At 42.7% G+C, this 20,517-nt stretch overlaps 2 protein-coding genes across 5 annotated transcripts in view; one reads left to right on the forward strand and one right to left on the reverse strand.

Moving 5' to 3' along the window:
* Positions 1 to 14,880, reverse strand: part of ALG5 (ALG5 dolichyl-phosphate beta-glucosyltransferase) — a 42,121-nt gene extending 27,241 nt beyond the window's left edge. For 2 of the 4 annotated variants that reach the window (XM_024125949.3, XM_024125952.3), the window contains exons 1-5: positions 13,805 to 13,936; positions 10,017 to 10,188; positions 9,611 to 9,657; positions 7,445 to 7,513; positions 2,825 to 2,917 (exon numbers count right to left, since the gene is read on the reverse strand). In XM_024125949.3, the coding sequence (XP_023981717.1) occupies positions 2,825 to 2,917; positions 7,445 to 7,513; positions 9,611 to 9,657; positions 10,017 to 10,188; positions 13,805 to 13,870 (447 nt within the window). In that variant the 5' untranslated portion in view covers positions 13,871 to 13,936. Of the gene's footprint in view, positions 1 to 2,824; positions 2,918 to 7,444; positions 7,514 to 9,610; positions 9,658 to 9,993; positions 10,189 to 13,804; positions 13,937 to 14,650 lie in introns of those variants that run through there. The other 2 variants (XM_007128877.4, XM_028497330.2) reach the window with 2 other exon arrangements.
* Positions 14,881 to 15,443: 563 nt separating this feature from the next.
* The window catches only part of EXOSC8 (exosome component 8), a 6,544-nt gene continuing 1,470 nt past the window's right edge, over positions 15,444 to 20,517 (forward strand). Inside the window, exons 1-8 of the mRNA XM_007128872.3 lie at positions 15,444 to 15,508; positions 16,629 to 16,665; positions 16,893 to 16,956; positions 17,733 to 17,806; positions 18,890 to 18,935; positions 19,632 to 19,737; positions 19,826 to 19,871; positions 20,080 to 20,176. Coding sequence (XP_007128934.1) covers positions 15,492 to 15,508; positions 16,629 to 16,665; positions 16,893 to 16,956; positions 17,733 to 17,806; positions 18,890 to 18,935; positions 19,632 to 19,737; positions 19,826 to 19,871; positions 20,080 to 20,176 — 487 coding nt within the window. The 5' untranslated portion in view covers positions 15,444 to 15,491. The remainder of the gene's footprint in view (positions 15,509 to 16,628; positions 16,666 to 16,892; positions 16,957 to 17,732; positions 17,807 to 18,889; positions 18,936 to 19,631; positions 19,738 to 19,825; positions 19,872 to 20,079; positions 20,177 to 20,517) is intronic.

The following is a 20,517-nucleotide window of genomic DNA, read 5'->3' on the forward strand; positions in this document are numbered from 1 at the left end:
TTGAATGCCTGCTACTCTCACATGCTATCTGGATGGCCTCCACATCACTGCCAGACTTCTTGGAAAGAGTCTAAGTTAGCTGCTCCCATTGTTGTCCATTCAATCACACCCTCTCCCCTCTGACTGTTCTTTCTGATTTTTCTTCTTCCTCATGTGCCTCTTTGCCCCGAGGCTTGGTTCTTGGCTCTCCTTTTCTTCTATACCCTCTTCCTTGCCAATTTAATGGCTTCAACTCTCAGCTGATACATGTGGATGACTCTCACACCCTCTCCACCAGGCTATTCTGGATACCACTACTTGGCATCTCAAACTTAGTATGGCTCAAACTCAACTAAACATATTGTCTCTTAAACCAGCTCCTCTTCCAGTGTTTCACCTCTTCTCTAACGAAATCCTCCTCCTCTCAGGTACCCAAGGCTACTTACTGGTAACTCACTGCTCTCTCCGATCACCTGACACAATTCTACCTCACTTTGCATACCTCTCATATTCGTCTTTTCCTCTTCCTCTGTTGTGTCACCATCATAATCCAAATATTCATGGTACCTTGCCTTCATCACTGTGCTGGCTGCTGTCACTCTGTCAATGGTGAAAGTCTAAGAGCCCCTAGCCTAAAGTCTGTGATCTACACCCACATAACCCTCCAGCATATCTCTAAAGTCAAGCCTCATGTACCACTAGAAGTTCCTTTGTTGTGTCTTTGTTCATGTTCTCCTCTGCAAGCTCCCTGCCTCGACTTTTGCCTAGAGAATTCCTAACCCTCCTTCAAGAGTCCATCCAGAATTTATTTCCTGTGGGAAGTCTTTGCTGCTCCTCCCAGAGCATTTATACTGGAGCGTTTGTAACACTAGTGAACTATGATACCCTAAGGACAGGACCGGTATCTTTCATCTTGGCGTCTCTAATGAAGTACCTGGCACTTAGTGAGCACTCAAATGTGGGCTGAATAAATAAATGAATGGGTGCATTTAAAGCCCACAATGATATTGCATCGGGCCTCCCTGGTGGCGCAGTGGTTGCGCGTCCGCCTGCCGATGCAGGGGAACCGGGTTCGCGCCCCCGTCTGGGAGGGTCCCATATGCCGCGGAGCGGCTGGGCCCGTGAGCCATGGCCGGTGGGCCTGCGCGTCTGGAGCCTGTGCTCCGCAACGGGAGAGGCCACAGCAAAGGGAGGCCCGCATACCACAAAAAAAAAAAAAAAAAAAAAAAAAAAAAAAAAGATATTGCATCAATCTTATTTTCTTTTTCTCCTTTCTGCATATCCTGTGACCCTGTCAGAGCAAACTCACTGCTTCTAGTACATATCCCAAGAGTTCCTACTTTTGTCTTTTCTTGCTCTGCTGACTGGCATGCTCTTCTCTCAAATCTTTCTCCATATGGGATCAGGGAGGTGAAGAGCACGATTTCATGGTTAAATTGACCCAATCCAAATCTTGCCTTAATATCTATGTGACCTTGAGTAAGTCACTTTACCTGTCTATGCCTCAATTTTCTCATCTATATAATCAAAATAATAGGACCTAAATCACTGAGATGATGTGAGGAGGTTTAAATGTGATAATTATGTTGAAGTGGTACATTTTTGCTGTCCAGCTCAAAATAATCAGTCAGCAAGTGGAAGCCAGTGTTCATCATCGTTGGAGGCCTGGCTTCAGGGACATATCTTTTGTGAAGTTTGCTATTTTCCTCATGTGCCCAAGGTTGCTAGTTACCTACCTAATACCTATTCTTTTCTTTTTCCTTACAAATGGAACCCTGATTTGGCCGAGAATGAAAATGTGAGAAAAAACATCTCTCAGCCTTCCTTGGAAATAGGGATGGCCCCGTGACACTGTTCTGGCCAGTCACTGGGTGGAGCTTCTGGGAAAGTTCCTTAGAAGGGGCAAACTAACTGGCGTGCATCTTTTGCCCTCTGCCCTTCCTGTCTGGAATGAGGAGGTAATGGCTGGTGCTCCCGCAGTCACCTTGTGTGCACGTGGGCAGGAGGAAGAGGGGGTGAAAAGGCGGGAAGCTGGGCTCCTGAGGACACGGAGTTGCTGAATGAGCCCTGGACTGCCTACATCTAGACTTCTTTTGGAGGCACAAAATAAATACATTAACCTCTATGTCATTTAAGGAACTGTTGTTTGGATTTTCTTTCGCATATCTTGCTTTTAGATCTTTTTCAGTGTATCTTGATTCCTACCTGATATGCCTCTGCTGAAAGTAGCCTCTTCTTTCCTGGAACTTCTACTGTACCTCATCTGTGCCTCTCTCATAAGTACAATCACTTTTTGTATTAGACTGTAAATTACATCAGGAGTGACCATATCAGATTTATCTTTATTTTTTTGGTCGCACTGTGCAGTTTTTGGGGATCCTAGTTCCCAAACCCCTGCAGTGGAAGCACGGAGTCCTAACCACTGGACCACCAGGGAAGTCCCAGATTTATCTTAATTCACACTACCATGTTTTGCATAGCACCTTCATATAGGTAAAACTCAATACATGAAAGCATTTTGTAAACTGCAAAAAATCATGTAATCTTATTATCTGGTAACTATGTCAAAGACACATAAGAGACAGAGGGCAATGTTTTCAACTTTGAATAAGATAAACATTTTCCTGAGTCACCCAGTATGCTATAGATATGGCATGATATTTTAAAATTTGATCATATTATATATACATATATACATGAAGTTATTATTAAAAGCAATTTACCACTAACTTGAAAGATTAGTATTTAACTAGCTGGCGTAGAACATACATGTACTGTAATCTGGAAAAGAGGTTATTCAAAATACCTTTATATTTCAAATAAAAATGTTGAAATTAGGTATTACCATCCTAATAGCTCCGCCTTTCCCACGATTCTTCACCAGCGTTATCACTCGTACTTTGTCACTTCCATATTTCTGGCAATATTTAAAAGCTACCTGTCAAATTATATAAAAGTCAGAATAAAATCAATTTGAATTCCAAGACAGCAATATGAACCGGGTCTCTGATTTTGGCTTAAACACTGCTACTCTAATTGCCCTCTCCCTGTGACTAGATTACACCCGCCGCACATTTTGATGGCCGAGAGGAGCTGTTGAGTTCCTGGTGCCAAGATCCAACACTGACCTACTAGGTCAAAGTCACAATTCACTTTCCTGCAGAGGAAACACCAGAACAGGTAGTGGCCATCTCTTATTCTCTCGACTTTTTTTGCCTAGGCTACCAAGCTTCTAGAAAAAATAAAAATAAAACCCATGCTCTAATTGACTGGTACACATTTATGATTGGGCTCCCAATACTGCCTAATGACCTGTTTACTTGTCAGCAACTGACCTTATTCCCCAGAGAAGCTGTTTGTATCCTAGACCATTTTACCCAAATCTTCTCACTCGAATTCCTGGCTCTCAGCAGATAATCATCCATGACCTGTCCTCTTCTGAATCTTCAATCTCTTCCTCTTTGCTGGGTCCTCAGCCTCTAACATGCTCAAAACTCCAGCATCTTAAACATTTTCCTTTGACTTCACTATTATCTTAAGCGACTGCCATTACTCTTTGATCTAGTATCAAAGTCATGAAATGGTGATCTGTATTTGCTATCTACATCTCTTTGTCCCTCATTTAGGCTTCAAGCCATTGGGGTGTGGCTCACGCCCTTTGCTTTTCCACATCACCCTCCGCAGAACCTCTTCATCAACAGCACCCTTGCCTTCTGATGCTCATTTCCATAGGCAGTCGTGAAGTTATTTTTCTTTAATTTTTATTTATTTTTGGCTGCATTGGGTCTCCATTGCTGTGTGCGGCCTTTCTCTAGCTGTGGTGAGCGGGGGCTACTCTTCGTTGCGGTGCGTGGGCTTCTCATTGCAGTGGCCTCTCTTGTTGCGGAGCACAGGCTCTAGGCATGCGGGCTTCAGTAGTTGTGGCTCAGGGGCTCTAGAGCACAGGCTCAGTAGTTGTGGCGCACAGGCTTAGTTGTTCCATGGCATGTGGGATCTTCCCGGACTAGGGCTCGAACCTGTGTCCCATGCACTGGCAGGTGGATTCTTAACCACTGCGCCACCAGGGAAACCCCCGTGAAGCTATTCTTATCTGGTGTTTGCACTCCTGTCTTCAGACTCAGCTCAAACACCATTTCTTCTTCCTAGCTTCCACACCCATCATCACCTTCCCCAGGGAAAAAGTATAATTCTAATAAGTATTCCTAATGCATTTTCCCATTCAACTGTTACTTCTCTCATCTGTAGATCTTCCCACTAGGAACAGGCTCAAGACTCCAGGATGCCTGAAACTTTCCTGACTTCATTATTATTAATAATCAAAGTCATGGAACAGTGATCTATATTTGCTATAAATCACTCTGCACCACTCATTTAGTAATGAACTGTAGCCCCTCCCCACTTGGCTACGAGCTACTTAAAGCCAAGGATTAATATATACATATATATATGTATATGCATATATATATATATTTTTTTTCTTTTTTTTTGTGGCTGCTTTGGATCTTGGTTGCTGCACGCAGGCTTTCTCTAGTTGCGGTGAGCGGGGGCTACTCTTGTTGCAGTGCGCAGGCTTCTCACTGCAGTGGCTTCTCTTGTTGCAGAGCATAGGCTCTAGGCGTGTGGGCTCAGTAGTTGTGGCATGCGGGCCCTGGAGCGCACGGGCTCAATAGTTGTGGCGCATGGGCTTAGTTGCTCCGCGGCATGTGGGATCTTCCTGGACCAGGGCGATCCCTGTGTTCCCTGCATTGACAGGTGAATTCTTAACCACTGTGCCACCAGGGAAGTCCCAAGGTTTAATATTTTAGTGCCTAACACACAGCCTGGAATTGATTAATCTCAGTGAACAAGGGTAGCCACCATCCTTTGTACATACTCTTATTACAGGACTGTGGTGGCACTGTTAGCTGCTTACCCAACAAACAACACCTCCTTCCTTGCTCTTTTGGCCCCAGTCTGCATAGTGACAGTGTGTGCAGTCCTAGGAGATGAATCATGATTGGTCCAAATCCTCTTTACCATGTATTTATACTTTCCCAGGCCCTCTTGTAGGCAAGGGTGGCCATGTCACCAAAGTTCTGGCTCATGGACTCTAGGGGAGGTCTGCTGGAGGGTGGGAGCTTCTTGTAAAGATTTTTATTCCTGGTTATAAAAGGAGAGAGGCACACAAGAGAATTCTTAATGTCCTGACTGTCTCAACTGCTTCAGGATCAGTGATATTTGGAGCTGTGCCCATTTGATGATGAGGGAGTGTGTGGTAACTGAAAAGACATGGATCCAGCCACTTGACACTGTCCAAATGCTGAAACAACAATGTCCAGACCTTCTGGCCTATGAGATAATCAAACACTTTCTATTACATAAGCTCCCCTCATGAGACACTTTCTAACTGATGAACATATCAAACACATTGTGCTGTTTATTTGGGACATGTCTCCAGTCTTAGATGTGAAGTCCTTGAAGGCAGAGGCAGGGCTCCATCTTTGTATTTTAGCACCAGTCCTACTCCTTGACTCATGTTAATGGCTCAAGAAATGTCTATTCAGAGAACATTTATTTGAGTTGCTGATGTTTGTTCTGGGGTGGCAGAAAGCATGATAGTCATCATAAGACCCAAACCAGGAAGATGAAGTCACTGGGCATGTAGCTGAGTGCACTGAAAGACACTTGACCAGGCGAGGATGAGGGCTCTTTTTAAAGGGGACGTGATCTGGCTTTGAAGGAAGCAAACACCACTGAGGCCCACCTGCTTGGCTTATACAGACACTGACACTTCACAGTATGCCCTGCAGAACATGGCAGAAGCTGACACTTGCTCACCATTTGTGAATTCAGCTCTCCTGGAATGCTTACCTTTCTGACATCTTATGTTATTTGAGGGTATAATAAATATCTCTGTACAAATGCAATACTCTCTTATTCTGTACTTTGGCATAAATTTTACCCCTTAGTTTAAAATTCCTTAAGAACAAGAACTATATCTAAATTTTTTCCCAGACCCCTCAGAGAGTAAAACGTGTTACGGGAAGATAATAAATACTCAACTTAGGGGAAAAGAGTTTCTTTTTCTTTAAAAAAAAACAAAAACTTTTACAAACTATGATTTCAAGTTTTCTGTTTCTCCCAACCTTGGGAACAAGTGCGAACCTCTCCCTCTTGGATCCTTCCAGAGAGCAGCCTGAGACTCACATGGCAAAAGGCCTTGAAGGAAATACTCTTCAGGAAAAGCTGCTTCTTCTCAGCCGGGCTGAGGCTGCTCTGTCATCTCAGCAGTAGATGCCCGATGCTGACTTTCTACACCACTCCCTTCATATACTAATAAACTGTTGGACAGTCTGTGTTCATCTTTCATGTCATACTATTCCAAGTGCAGCACCTACTCTTCCTAACACAGATCCACCAATACTTTCAGGCCTCTATGCCTTTGTTTACGCTTTTTTTTTTTTTTTTTTTTTTCCAGTTTGAATATACTATCCTCCATGTTCCTAGCCATTATCATCCTTAGAGGTTTAGTTCAAAAGTCACTTCTCTTTCTCTCAAATTATTTTCAGCATCTTTCTCTTTGGCTCTATTTTTACCTGCATTACAGAAATTGGAGCCGTGCTGCCTGACTGTCCTGGGCGCTCCTTATACCAGCGGGCAGGCGCATGTGTACCTGTGGGGTCCAGCCAGTGTCCAGCACTTCCTGCACAGCTGGAGTTGACCAAAATCATAACTGATGAATAATCAGGTGAACAGATATTTCCCTGTATATTTATTTTAAGATCTATTATGTTGCCATTTAACAGGAATATTAATAGCACCGTAAGTGAATCTTTTATTATAGAAACATGAGTGTCAAAATACAAAATGTGAAGCAGTCGTAATAACAAAAATACTTTGATGTTTGGAGAATAATTTATCAGGATCACTGACAAGATTTAATACTTCTACTACTGCAGGATTAATGCACCAGGGCCCAGCGGTTACAGGTCTAGGAATGCAGGAAGGAGAGAGGATAAACCCTAAGACACTGTCACCCCATGGGTCAATCTAGAAGGGACTGTGGGGTAGGCCAAAGGACATACCCAATCCCCAGGGGCAGATATGAAGGTGTCTTCCTATCTGCATGACTACTATAGAAACCATAAGTTAAGGTGGAGCATAGAGAAAAGACTTATGCTTAGAATAAAAGGAATCATAAATTGGTGGGCAAAGAGGGTTCCCCAGAGGCCAAGGTGAACTGTTGTTATGTGTACTCTCTCCCTATTTGGTGACCTTCCAAGCTTCCCTGGTCTCAAGGAGCAGTGGAAAGGCAGGTATGTTTTCCAGCTTCCCATATATGAAATCTCTGTGCTTTTTCTACTACCCACTTATGTTAAATGGAGAGTATCTGGCACACCTTTAGGGTTCTCTGATGAGCGGAAATATGATTTTACGTTTGCAAATTATTCCATCTGTTGGCAATTCTAAAAGCAAGTTTACTTACCTTTGAAGTCTCGTCTTTGCTGCCATCATCAACTACTATTACCTCATAAGTGAACGTAGGATCTTGTTTCTGCAAGAAGCAAAAATAAAATAACACAATTTGGCATGACTGCCATCAAGATTTCTAATAAAGTTGTAAGAAAGTTAAGAAACAACTGTTTTACAAATAACCCAATTGAAAAATGTGCAGAAGACCTTAATAGACTTTCTCCAAAGTAGACATACAGATGGCCAGTAGGCACATGAAAAGATGCTGAACATCACTAATTATTAGAGAAATGCAAATCAAAACTACAATGAGGTACCACCTCATACCAGTCAGAATGGCCATCATTATAAAGTCTACAAATAAACGTCCGAGAGGGTGTGGAGAAGAGGGAACCCTCCTACACTGTTGGTGGGAATGTCAGTTGATACAGCTACTATGGATAACAGTATGAAGGTTCCTCAGAAAACTAAAAACAGAATTACCATATGATCCAGCAATCCCACTCCTGGGAATATACCCAGACAAAACTATAATTCAAAAAGATATATGCACCCCCTATGTTCACAGCAGCACTGTTCACAATAGCCGAAACATGGAAACAATCTAAATGTCCATCAACAGACGAATGGATAAAGAAGATGTGGTACATACATACAATGGAATATTACTCAGTCATAAAAAAGAATGAAATAATGCCATTTGCAGCAACATGAATGCAACTAGAGATTATCATATTAAGTGAAGTAAGTCAGAAAGAGAAAGACAAAATACCATATGATATCACTTATATGTGGAATCTAAAATATGGTACAAATGAACCTATCTACAGAACAGAAACAGACTCATAGACATAGAAAACAGACTTGTGGTTGCCAAAGGTGGTGTTGGGGGGAGAGGGATGGACTGGGAGTTTGGGGTTGGTATATGCAAACTATTACATTTAGAATGGATAAACAAGGTCCCAATGCACAGCACAGGGAACTATATTCAATATCCTGTAATAAACCATAATCAAAAAGAATATTAAAAAAAAGAATGTATACATGTGTATAACTGAGTCACTTTGCTGTACAGCGGAGATTGGCACAGCATTGTAAATCAACTCTACTTCAATAAAAAAATTTAAAAAAAAGAAACAATTGTTTTAGTGTTGATATGTATAAATATGAACATAAATATAAGTGCACAAAGCACATAAAGGAAAAAGGCCAAGGACAGAAAGGAGACTAGAGACTGGGTGGGTGTTGAGGGTGAATACGGACCAAGTGTCCATGGGCCTCCTGCGCTCCCCTGGCTGCCCTCCTGAGCGCCACTCAGAGGCTACGAGGTATACAAGGCAAAGCCATGAGGTCTGAAGTCAGGGGTGCAGGTTCCACGTGGCTGTGCCACTTCTTAGCTTTATGACCTCGGGCAAGTTAGCATTTTGGGCCTATTTTCTCGCAAAAAAACCCCACAACCTAGTCCACGTGGCTGGTGTGCAGATTACACATAATAGAAGAGGCAGAAGCTCAAATATAGTAAGGGCTCAGTCCTCTTCCTCTTTTTTTTCCTCTTTCGATGAATCTTCTCTTTTCCCTTTACACAAAAAAACCTAAAACAAAGTAAATCAAAACAAGGAGTTTTCTAAAAAAAATTAACAGCCATAAATCTTACTTATTTTCTTAAACTCTCCCAAGAGATTCCAATGGCAGCAGATACAAAAGAGGGGCACATGCTACTTTTCTTCTCTTTATGCAGAGAAAGCAGAGGAAAATAAAGGAGGGGGGACTCTTCAGAATAATAAAGACATACAAAATGATTTCACTCTAGTTATAGGTCTTTTTCAAATAAACATCTTACTTAAAAAGTCACAAAAGCAAAAACAGCATTGTGCTGTCATATGAAGTCTGCAGACACACTATCACTCAATTTTAAGTATATCATCAGGCAAGAGAGGATCAAAGTGGGGCGGGAGAGTCTGTAAGAGGAACATCAGCTTTGCTGTTTGCTCTGGAGGGAGTGTGCTGTCGGGCTGGCCTGCAGATGGCTGACGGCTGCAAGGTGCTGAGCAGAGGCCAGGACACGATGGCCCGAGAACGGCCGGCACTGCCTCTCACAGTGGATCTAGCCTGGGGTCCACAGCTTGATGACCTGCTCTAGCTTTAATTAGACCCCATACTGGATGAGAAAACACAGTACCTGTCTCTCCTCTAGATAGCCCAGAGCTTCATCCATCATTACAGGCACTTAAAGAAAAAAATATATATTAAAAATTGCTTTTAAAAATAACTTGTCCAGTCCCAGAACACAGTTTACATATGGAAAATGCCTGAATAACCTACCAAGTCCCTCCTGGACTGTCCCCCAGTGGCCATTTCCACCTGGAATGTCTGTCTTCTGTTCACCTCTTGCTCATCACTCCTCTAGAACACTTCAGCCCTAGACTTGATGTGGCTGCTAACACTCATTCTTTCTCTTCTGAACTACAACTACCAACTGTGCACTCTCCATAGCCCACATGTATCAACGTTCTGGCAAAGTCCATACTTTAAATTTCCTTTTCTTCCCAAATTACCCCTTACCAAAAAAATCGAGTAGGGCTTACACCGTTTTTCTTCATTGTACGAAGGCACAACCACAGAAAGCTGCTTGGTAGGCGAGTCCCGTATGCTGGGTAAGGCTTCCCTCTGGACTCTGGCATTTAAGAAGAACTTTTCATCTTCATGTCGGTGAAGGTGTGGCATCTCTGTAGCAGTTATAAATGCAACAAAGGAAATCTAAAAGTAGACATGTTAATAAGAAATTGTGTTATGTTGACCTTTTTAAACATTTGCTACATTAGAATACATCATTTACATGATTTTTTCGCCCTGGGGTGAAATATTTACTGTTTTAGTCCATTAACAATGGTCTGGAGGTGACTTCAAATTTCAAACCAGTCAGTCCCCTATTTGTGAACTGATTATTATTGTCCTTTTTTCCCTAACTAAGCATTTTCCCTAATGCTCTAGGAGGCTCTTTGTCTCCTCTCACCTGTCATTCCCCAGCCTCTGTCACCCCAGATCTAAAAGGGAACAGTCATTACAGAAGCGCCATCTACTCTGAGATGCCCTGAACTCCCAATCCCTGGTACACACACAGCAAGGCCCCATCCCACTTGGAGCCTATGTGATTGAGGACACACTGCAGGTAGAGCTTGTGGGTGAGGACAGACCTCCCATCTGAGACCAGGTTGACCCAGGGTAGGAAGGGAAGAGTCCCCCAACCCCCAGAGTAGGGATCAGTAATGCTTAAGAATATATTCTTGATACTTATCCCAAACTTGAATTCAGAATACACTATTTTTTGGAGTCAGGTGTCAAACTTGTAGGCTGTAGGCACCATCCCACTGCTAACATTATATAACCCCCTTCCATATTCAGTGGGGACCTAGCCCTGGAAATAACCATTCTTTGTAATATTGTTTCCATTTGTATACTTTCTGCTTTCAAAACAATCAACCTACCAACTTTTGGAATGCTACTCATTTGTACTTCAGTGACCATTTATAATATTCTATTGGGTATACATAATGAAATTGAATATGCTTCTGATTAGTATGAATATGAAGGCAGTATCCAGACTAGTAGTTAAAGAGTTCTTGCTCTGCACCCCTAGTGTCCAGATTGTGGTATCTAAATTCAATTTCCTACTAAAAGTAACCAATGCTCCTAAGAGGAATGGCTGATTCAGGTCCAGGCCAGGAAATGTACAATGGTGGTCAGAGACGGGAAAGCAAGGAGGCTACCAACAATCATGACAAAGTAGCCAACTTGACAGGCTCCCATTGGCCTGTGAGGGGGAAATTTTAAGCATCAAAAAGAATAATTAATGCAATGTATTAAAACACATGAAAAATTTTATATCACGGATTCATAATGATATTAAATATAAAAAATTAGTCACCTTTGTAAGATGCCAGGGAACCATCTCATTATTTTGAAAACTTGCCTTTTATCTTACCTTTTATATATGAAAGATATTTCAGCATTATCGAATAGCTGAGGATGAAATTTTTTTCATTATAAAATTCCAGGTAATACAAGAAGAAGGAATGAAACAGTCAGAATATTCCACTTTGCAACCCACAGTGAAATACTGGATTTAGGCAGTGATCATCAATGACTGCTAAACCATTAGGTTAATGACAAACTTTATAATCGGTGGGTCAAGCTAACAACTCCTGAACCCAAGAATCCCTCTTAATACCAGAGAAAATCAGAGATTGCACACCTCCTGATACGACACAGAAGGAAGTAATCAGCATCACTCACACACTTCTTTTGATTAAAACACTCAAACATGCATTTCATCAAATCTCTAGATGTAACTAGCAGTTTACAGGAAATTCAGGGGACAGAGTAAGATGTTAAAAGTCACTTAAAGGATGCAATCAGTAAAATCCAGATTGTGAGAAATTCTACAGGACAAATGACCGATTAAAAAAAAAAAAGGGAGGAGAAATTGTTATAGCTTAAGAGACTTGAGACATACCAATCGAGGGCTAAGTGTGTGTGAGTACTGAATGGAACAAACCAATTTACTAACACATACATGAGGCATTTGAACTGATGGGGTATTTGAAATCACTGAACAATGTTAAAAAAAATCTGCAATAACCTTCTTGTGGTTTTATTTTAAAAAGGGGGTCCTATCTTCGGAGATAAATGCTTAGGATTTACAGATAGAATGTTATACCTTGAATGTGCTTCAAAAGTAATTCAGAAAGGAAGTGGGGTGAGGAGACAGTGGGGAGATACATGTATGTGTGTGTGTGTGTGTGTGTGTGTGTGTATATATACAGACATATACATATGTATTCATTGAAAAAAAAACAAAGTTCTACTAGTTAGATGACATTTGCGTACCAGCTCATCAGCTTCCTCACCAGTCAAAGGAAGCTAATGATAACATTTCTGTCAGCACTGTTATAAAGATCAAATGAGATAATCCCTGTTGAATGCTGAATACCCAACATACTGTAAGTACTCAATAAATAACAGCTCTTGGGGCTTCCCTGGTGGCGCAGTGGTTGAGAGTCCGCCTGCCGATGCAGGGGACACGGGTTCGTGCCCCGGTCCGGGAAGATCCCACATGCCGCGGAGCGGCTGGGCCCGTGAGCCATGGCCGCTGAGCCTGCGCGTCCGGAGCCTGGGCTCCGCAACGGGAGAGGCCACAACAGTGAGAGGCCCGCGTACCGCAAAAAACAAACAATCAAACAAAAAAACAGCTCTTATAACCAGTTCCAGCTAATAGGATCAAATACTTCCAGTACAATCTCATAACGTACACATTTAAATCTGTGCAACACAGTCAACACAAGGCAGATTCAGTCTAGGATTCTGTCAAGCTCTGCCCAACCCAAAACCTGAAACCGCCCCCCACCCCCGCAAATCTCCATATACTACTAAGGGAAAGAGAGGACTCCTCTCTCACCCAGACACAAACCCTAAAGAAGTCAGGATACACCACTTTTTCTCTATCTACACTACTTCTAAGCCATACATTCTGGCCAGATGGCAAAGTGGCCTTCCTGGCAATGCTATCTAGACTGCTAACCTTAACGTCAAGGAAGCGGAAAACGCTCCCTTTACTAACTAGAAGCAGGCCCATTCCAATTATATGGCAGAAAGTTCACTTGGCAAATTTCCTGTTACCTATGGATCAGCAAGTGTTACAATGTTTCCGTGTTTCCACAGTAATGGCAAAGAAAATCGAAGTTTGAATTCCCCTGTACTGTCTCTTCTAGAGGGTGCAAGCTTAGGGTGTTGAATTCTAGGACATAACGACCCCCTGGCATATGGTAACACCAGGCCTTGTCTATCTTGGTCTTCCTATGTCCCTAGTGGGTCTTCCTGATCTGCTGATTTATCCAATCTGTAACAGATGGCTCTTGTCAGTGCTGTCAACACTTTTTATTTCCTTAACTACACCAGGAAAGGGAGTGTCTAGAGAGCGCACACTTTCTGGGGGCTCAAGACCTCCCCGATGCGGCCAGAACTACAGCGACTGCAGACCCGGGAGGAAATCTTGCAGAGGTCGGGGCTGAGAGGGCGGGTGGGCAGAGAGTCCGGGGACCAGGGGGTGACATAAGACAGGTTGGGCATGTCCCAGTGAACACAAGTACTAGGCTCTGGGCACGCAGGGATATAAAGCTCTAAAGTAAACATAAAGAACGGAAGAAAGGGGGTGTGAAATTCTAGCAGAGGAAGTTCTGGGGTCAAGGCTCAGAGGAAATATGGTGCAAGGGACACGCCAAAGAGCCGGCAGCGCGGAGGAGAGGATGCCTGGGGGCCGAGTCTCCCGGAAAGCAGTGAGCCCAGGCCCGCGTCGGTCCCCAACCCCTCTCCTCACCAGAATCAGGGCTATGGCCGCCAGCGCCGCGCCGAGCACCGCCAGCTGCAGCAGGAACGGAGCCATCCTCCATGCCGGCGCCGCCGCCCGCCCTATCCCGCGCCTACACACATGCGGAAGTTCGGCCGCGCAGCCCCGCCTCCCACCCGCAGAGAGACCGCGCCGGCCAGGCGCCCGCCGCCGACAGCGCCGCCGCGCGGCCAGACCCGGCCCGCGCCGCCCACAGCACCCCCGCGCGGCGAGGCGAAGAATATGTAGTTGTATGGGAAGCGCTCAGTCCGTTTTGGGGAGGGCGGGGGGCAGGCGCTCTGTTCCACCGTAGTAAGGTTGCCAGAATTGGCAAGTACAAATTCAGGATGTCCACATAAGTTGAATTTCACATAGGCAACGAATCGTTTTTTAACAGCATTATTAAAATAAAACACATCACATAACCCACCCATTTGTTTTTGGTATATTACATTAATTTTTAAAAACTGTGATAAAACATAAAATTTCCCATTTTAACCACTTTATGTATGCACTACAGTGACATTAACTGCATTCACAATTTCCTGCAACCATCACCACCATCTATTTCTAAAACTTTCCCAGTTCTCCCCCAGCTTCTGGTAACAATAACACGAAATATTTTGGGTGTACTCTTTGTTTATCTGACATTCAAACTGAATTGGATGCCCTGTATTTTATACGAGGGAGATGAAGGTCTTGAGCCACGACACAGGTTACAACAAAAGCTGGTCCTTTGGAGCCCGCTCCCGGCACCTGTAAATGCAACCTGGTACGGAAAACGAGCGCACAGAAAATTTACGTAATTCTTCGGGGCTGGAGCAGGGAGGCTTTTACCTGGGAGAAGGCAAGCCCAGGGCCCAGAATAAGAAGGAGGCGGGAAAAGGACCCTGAAACATTGGAATTATGCTCCACACTCAACACTTGATTCTTTGCTTTATATAAGATCGGTTTTCTCTGAAACTCTTCAACCACCAGTCTCTAAACAGGCACTCATCACTTCTGTAACAGCCGATTCGTCAAAACGCGTCGAAGTCTAGGAAACCTCGAGGGGCGTCTGGCTAGGGGAAGTCTAAGCAAAGGCAAGCTGGAAACTGTCCCCACGCCGCCCGCTCCGTCCACTCCACCCTGCCTTCTAGATATCCGGCAGCGGGAGAAAGGCACAGGCGTTACTGTTGAAAGTGCGAAGCGGAACCGCAGAGCCGGCGGAAGGGGCGGTGCTACCCAGGCGGCGGCGGCGCGCGCACAGGAGCAGACGCAGACGCGGACGCGGACTCGGACGCGCAGACGCAGACGCGCAGACGCGCAGACGCGCAGACGCGCAGACGCGCAGACGCGCAGACGCGCAGACGCGCAGACGCAGACGCGCAGACGCGCAGACGCAGACGCGCAGACGCGCAGACGCAGACGCGCAGACGCGCAGACGCAGACGCGCAGACGCGCAGACGCAGACGCGCAGACGCGCAGACGCAGACGCGCAGACGCGCAGACGCAGACGCGCAGACGCGCAGACGCAGACGCGCAGACGCGCAGACGCAGACGCGCAGACGCGCAGACGCAGACGCGCAGACGCGCAGACGCAGACGCGCAGACGCGCAGACGCAGACGCGCAGACGCGCAGACGCAGACGCGCAGACGCGCAGACGCAGACGCGCAGACGCAGACCCGCGGGCGGAAGATGGCTGCTGGGTTCAAGTGAGTGTGGGAGGTTGGCGGGCGTGAGTTCGTACCGTGCCGCTTGGCTGCTCCCGTTACCCGGAATTTTCTCACCGGGAAACCCCCCTACCTGGTTCCCACTTCTTTCCACCACGGAAGCAGGAGGCGGGCGGGAGGACTGGAGGTGGGTGTAGTGAAAGAAAAGGGGCGTCTTGCCGCCGGGGAGGCGAGCGCTGGAAGGGGCTGTGTTGAGCTCGGTACCCGCTGCGAGCGCTGTGGCTTGGTGTGTAGTGGACCTGCAGCCCCAGGGGAGCAGTTGTAACCTCGTGAAAAGTGTTCTGTTAGAAGCACCTGCCACGCTGCTCTCCCTCTCCCTTGAAATTTATTTCTAAAAGCGTTGCTCCTCGTTCGGAAGGTTTTACTTAAGCGTTTTTGCTGCCGCTCTGGAGAAGCCTGTAGATTTTCGTTTTGAGTCCAGTTTTAAGTAAATAAAAGAAATAAAATTCCAAAGGAAACCAATTGTACTAAAACAGTTATCTGTATAAATTCCAAATTTATGATATAATGAGATATACATTTGTTTTATAATTAACTTTCTTAATTAAGATGTCCTGGGGAGCTTAGTAACTAACTCCTGGAATATCGAAGTAACGATGAGTCTTACAGGTATCTTTGACAACTCTAAAGTAAAAATGAAAACATTTACTTTCTGTGGTTGTTAAAGTCGCAGGTACGGCTAATATTATAATGGTTTATTGCCAATGGTCATAATTGAAGAGTATGCTAAATTTCAGTCACGGGATAGTGAAAAATATGTAACTTTTTGTTTCCTGCCCACCAAGAATCCCTGCTTCAGAGTGAGAGTGATGTTATTTTCACACCTGTATTAATCCTCTTCTAAAGATGCCCTAGGGTTTTTGGGCTCCAACCCTATACTTGTATAAAGCAAAATTAAGGACAGCCTTTGAGTATCGTTATTGCAAAGGTATCTACCTTTTATAATTAGCAACACGTGGAAACATAAACGTTAGAATTCATGAAAGAAACTTAGTTACAAATTCTTGAGATTTCTGCTCCATCACCACACTGTTAAGATTTTTGCCAGTTTCTGGATTTATATTGATTTACTAATTTATCTCATTTTTAACATGTGTTTCAGAACTGTGGAACCTCTGGAGTATTACAGGAGATTTTTGGTAAGTAAAGGTGGTTATGTACATTTTTTGCCTTTTGATAATGGTATGTTTTCATAAATACAAATATCAATCATTACATTGTACACCTAAACTAATATGTCACAATTATACCTGTTTTTAAAGACAATTTTCAAGTAATTCAAATTAATTTGCATTAAGGAGGTTTAGTCTATTTTCAGTGGTGTGTGTAAAATATACATGTAATCTACTTTCATATATTTATTTAGAAAGAGAATTGCCGTCCTGATGGAAGAGAACTTGGTGAATTCAGAACCACAACTGTCAACATAGGTGAGGGTATTTTGAGTTCTAAAATCGAATGTTGAAGTTGCTTCAGTTCTGAATATAGAAGTTTTTTTTTAAAGTAAATTTTTCTTTGTAAAGTTTTTTTAAACTCACTGTCCTCTCGGTTGTTATGCTCATTTAAAATTTTAAAGTAACTGTGTTTTCCTGGCTTCCTCCGTTCAAAACTTCTAAGACATGGTTTTCTTATATATCTTACATTTATTAAACCTTCTGTTGCAAACATGGAATTTCCTAATTTTACCTATATGACATTCCCAAGTTTTAGCCTCTGAGCCATTTAAACAGTATTTCAGACAAATTCTACCCTAAGGGATTACAGTGATTTTGTGCCAAGAGATTTAAATCTTTTTAACAGCCCTGTGATTAAACAACAAAGGATTAACTCACTTCAGGGACAATGAACAATGCTTAGACCACTGTGGCTGACCCTTGAACGATGAGGGTGTTGGGGCACCAGCCCTCGCAGTCAGAAATCCGAGCGTAATTTTACAGTTATGGATCGGTGCTCCGTAACCAACGTTCTGCATCCTCAGACTCAACCAACTGTGGATCGTGTAGTACCACGGTAATATTTATTGGAAATAATCCTTGTATATAGGTGGATGGGTACATTTCAAACCCATGTTGCTCAGGGGTCAACTGTAATTTTAAAAAGACTCAAGCAAGGAATAAATTTTCGTAAACGACTTAGATATGTAGCGAGATAAAATCATACATAGAAGACAAAAACACTTTTTCATTTTGTTTAAATACCTTTTCAGGTTCAATTGGTACTGCAGATGGTTCTTCTTTAGTGAAGCTGGGAAATACTACAGTAATTTGTGGAATTAAAGCGGTAGGTTTACTGTATATATTACTAAGATTTGAGCTACTAAATTAGCTTCATATACTTATTAGATTGTAATACACACCTATAGTTCTGCTGTTGATTAGGCAGTCAGGTGTCAGTTTTTTAGTATTTTCATTTCCCAAGTTTTCACGTTTGAGTTTTAGATAATACAACCCAAGTTTAATGGCTCTTAATTACAATTTATGAACATTCTCAAATGTGCTGAAATGCAACAATTTTAAAAAATCCTCACCACCTTTACTTTTTAAAGAATTTGGTTGTAATTTGAGAAATTGAGAGATTTTTGGTGACATTTTTATCTAGTGATGCCATTTAATCTGTGCAAATGTGTAGAAATTACTCAAAAGAAAAGCTTGAGGGAATAATAGCTACCATTTACTATTTGCTACGTTCCAGGCACCTTATGTTAGGTGTTTTACAGAATTATCCAGTTTAATCCTCAGAATAATCATTTGAAGTATTTCTCTCTTCATTTCCTATTTTACATGACGTTCAGTAACTTGTCCAGGAACATAAGGCTCATAAATAGAACTTAGACATAACTGACTCCAAAGCCTCTGCTTTTTTGACTACACTGAACTCTGAGTTACTTAACCTAAGTTCATTCAATAACTGGCCGTAAGTCTCTCAGCCAAAAGGTGTGGGTCTGACTTTTGAACCAGGTTGGTAATTCTAGGCCTTTTGCTCTTGACCATTATACCATCAGTTCCTAAATCTGTGTCAGTATCACTTGGAGTTTAAATTCAGATTTTTGGCTACTGAATAAGAGAATCTATTTTCTTTCTCTTAGGAAGAGAGGGTGGGACAGAAATCTAAAGAGCCCCAAGTAGTTTTGATGAGTAGTACTACCATCAGCTGTGCTACACTGCCTTCTTGCCTTGCAGAGCTAGTGAGGAGTGGTCCAGTGTTCCTAGAGCCCCTGACATACGTTCCCAAGCTCATCTTCCCAGTAGATGCTCGTGATGTAGTTAACTAGCTAAGATGGTCTTTGGTAGAGCCTTCCATAACTGACTTCTTCACAGTTTTTTAGTAGCTTCTTTCATAGGAAACAATTGTCTGCTTCTGTAGGAATTTGGAGCACCACCAACAGATGCCCCTGATAAAGGATATGTTGGTAAGTTAAATGTCTTCATAAATTTAATACAAATACTTTAAGACAGTTAATACTATTATTATAGTTAAATCTTAGTAGGTGAGTTGAAGAAAATTATTCATAAGCTTCAGACGTCCCTGAAAAGTTTTACGTATGTTTGTTAGAAGATAGCATAATAGCAAGATACAGAATTTTGTAAATACCTTTTATCAAACTTGTTTGATCATTTTTGGTTTATACAGATGTCATCAACCAAGAAAATAGATTCTCTTAGGCAAAGGGCTGTAATTGCAAACTTTTCTGTTTCCATAAAGAATTTCCCTTTATACCACTATGTGATTTTTCTTTTAACTTGGACCATCTTTTCTTTATGGTAGGAACCAACATTTTAAAAATGCAGAACAGTTGGTATGACTAGAGGGGCTATCTACTGTTACAGATTGGGGTATTTTGAAAGAAACCTAGAAACTTTTGTGAATCATTTAGGATTGAGGCTGTTTCTTAAACACATGCTTTTTTTTTGGCGGGGTGGTTGTGTGGGAAAAAATAAATTTTATCTAAGCATAAGATTTTCGCAAAGATGAAAAAGAATTGATGTTACAGTGCTTTCCACTTGGAAAGCCTATCCATGCCTACAGTTGTCTTTGCCATGGATTGATATTATCTTTAAAACTAAACGAGAGGTGAAATTTGGTTCATAGCTGCAGTTTCTTTCAGTTCCTAATGTGGATCTATCACCTCTGTGTTCCTGGAGATTTCGGTCTGGACCTCCTGGAGAAGAGGCCCAGGTGGCCAGCCAGTTCATTGCAGATGTCATTGAAAAGTAAGATCATCATGATAAAATGTGACTATCATTCATTTTAGAGAGTTTTTGAACTTTTATTTACTGTGTTCTATGTCTTCAAATCAAGTTCACAGGTAATTCAGAAAGAGGACTTATGTATCTCTCCAGGAAAGGTAAGAGGAATAAAGAAGCTATGAGCTTTTATTAATTCTGAAATGTTTTTTGTGGGGGAAATTTAATTTTTTTTTTTTTTTTTTTTTTTTTAAGTTTCTGAGCCTTGAAGGTTTGTCTAGCCAAGGGTGTGGTTTGTAAGTAGAAACAAATACCACGTTACAGCAATCAGAAGGCTTTAATTTCCACTTTGTGTAAACTCTATTTTAGCTTGCTTGGGTTCTATACTGTGATCTCATTTGCCTCAACCATGATGGAAACATTTTGGATGCTTGCACGTTTGCTTTGTTAGCAGCTTTCAAAAATGGTAAGCAACCTTAATAAAAGGGAATATTCCTACTTATGTGTCAGAATGTTCCGTTTTGGTAAAATTTCTCAATAAATTTTTAAAGGTTTTTGTTAAGACTTACCTATCATTCATGTGTTTCTAAATTAAAGAAAAACATGTTTGTATCTACTGTATTTGCCTTAATTGTCCTAAGATATATTTTTTAAAAAAATAATACTTCTGGGGCTTCCCTGGTGGTGCAGTGGTTGAGAGTCCGCCTGCCGATGCAGGGGATGCGGGTTCGCGCCCCGGTCCGGGAGGATCCCACATGCCGCTGAGCGGCTGGGCCCGTGAGCCATGGCCGCTGAGCCTGTGCGTCC

Source organism: Physeter macrocephalus, chromosome 13 (genome assembly GCF_002837175.3).
Source record: "Physeter macrocephalus isolate SW-GA chromosome 13, ASM283717v5, whole genome shotgun sequence".
NCBI classification, from domain to species: Eukaryota; Metazoa; Chordata; class Mammalia; order Artiodactyla; family Physeteridae; genus Physeter; species Physeter macrocephalus.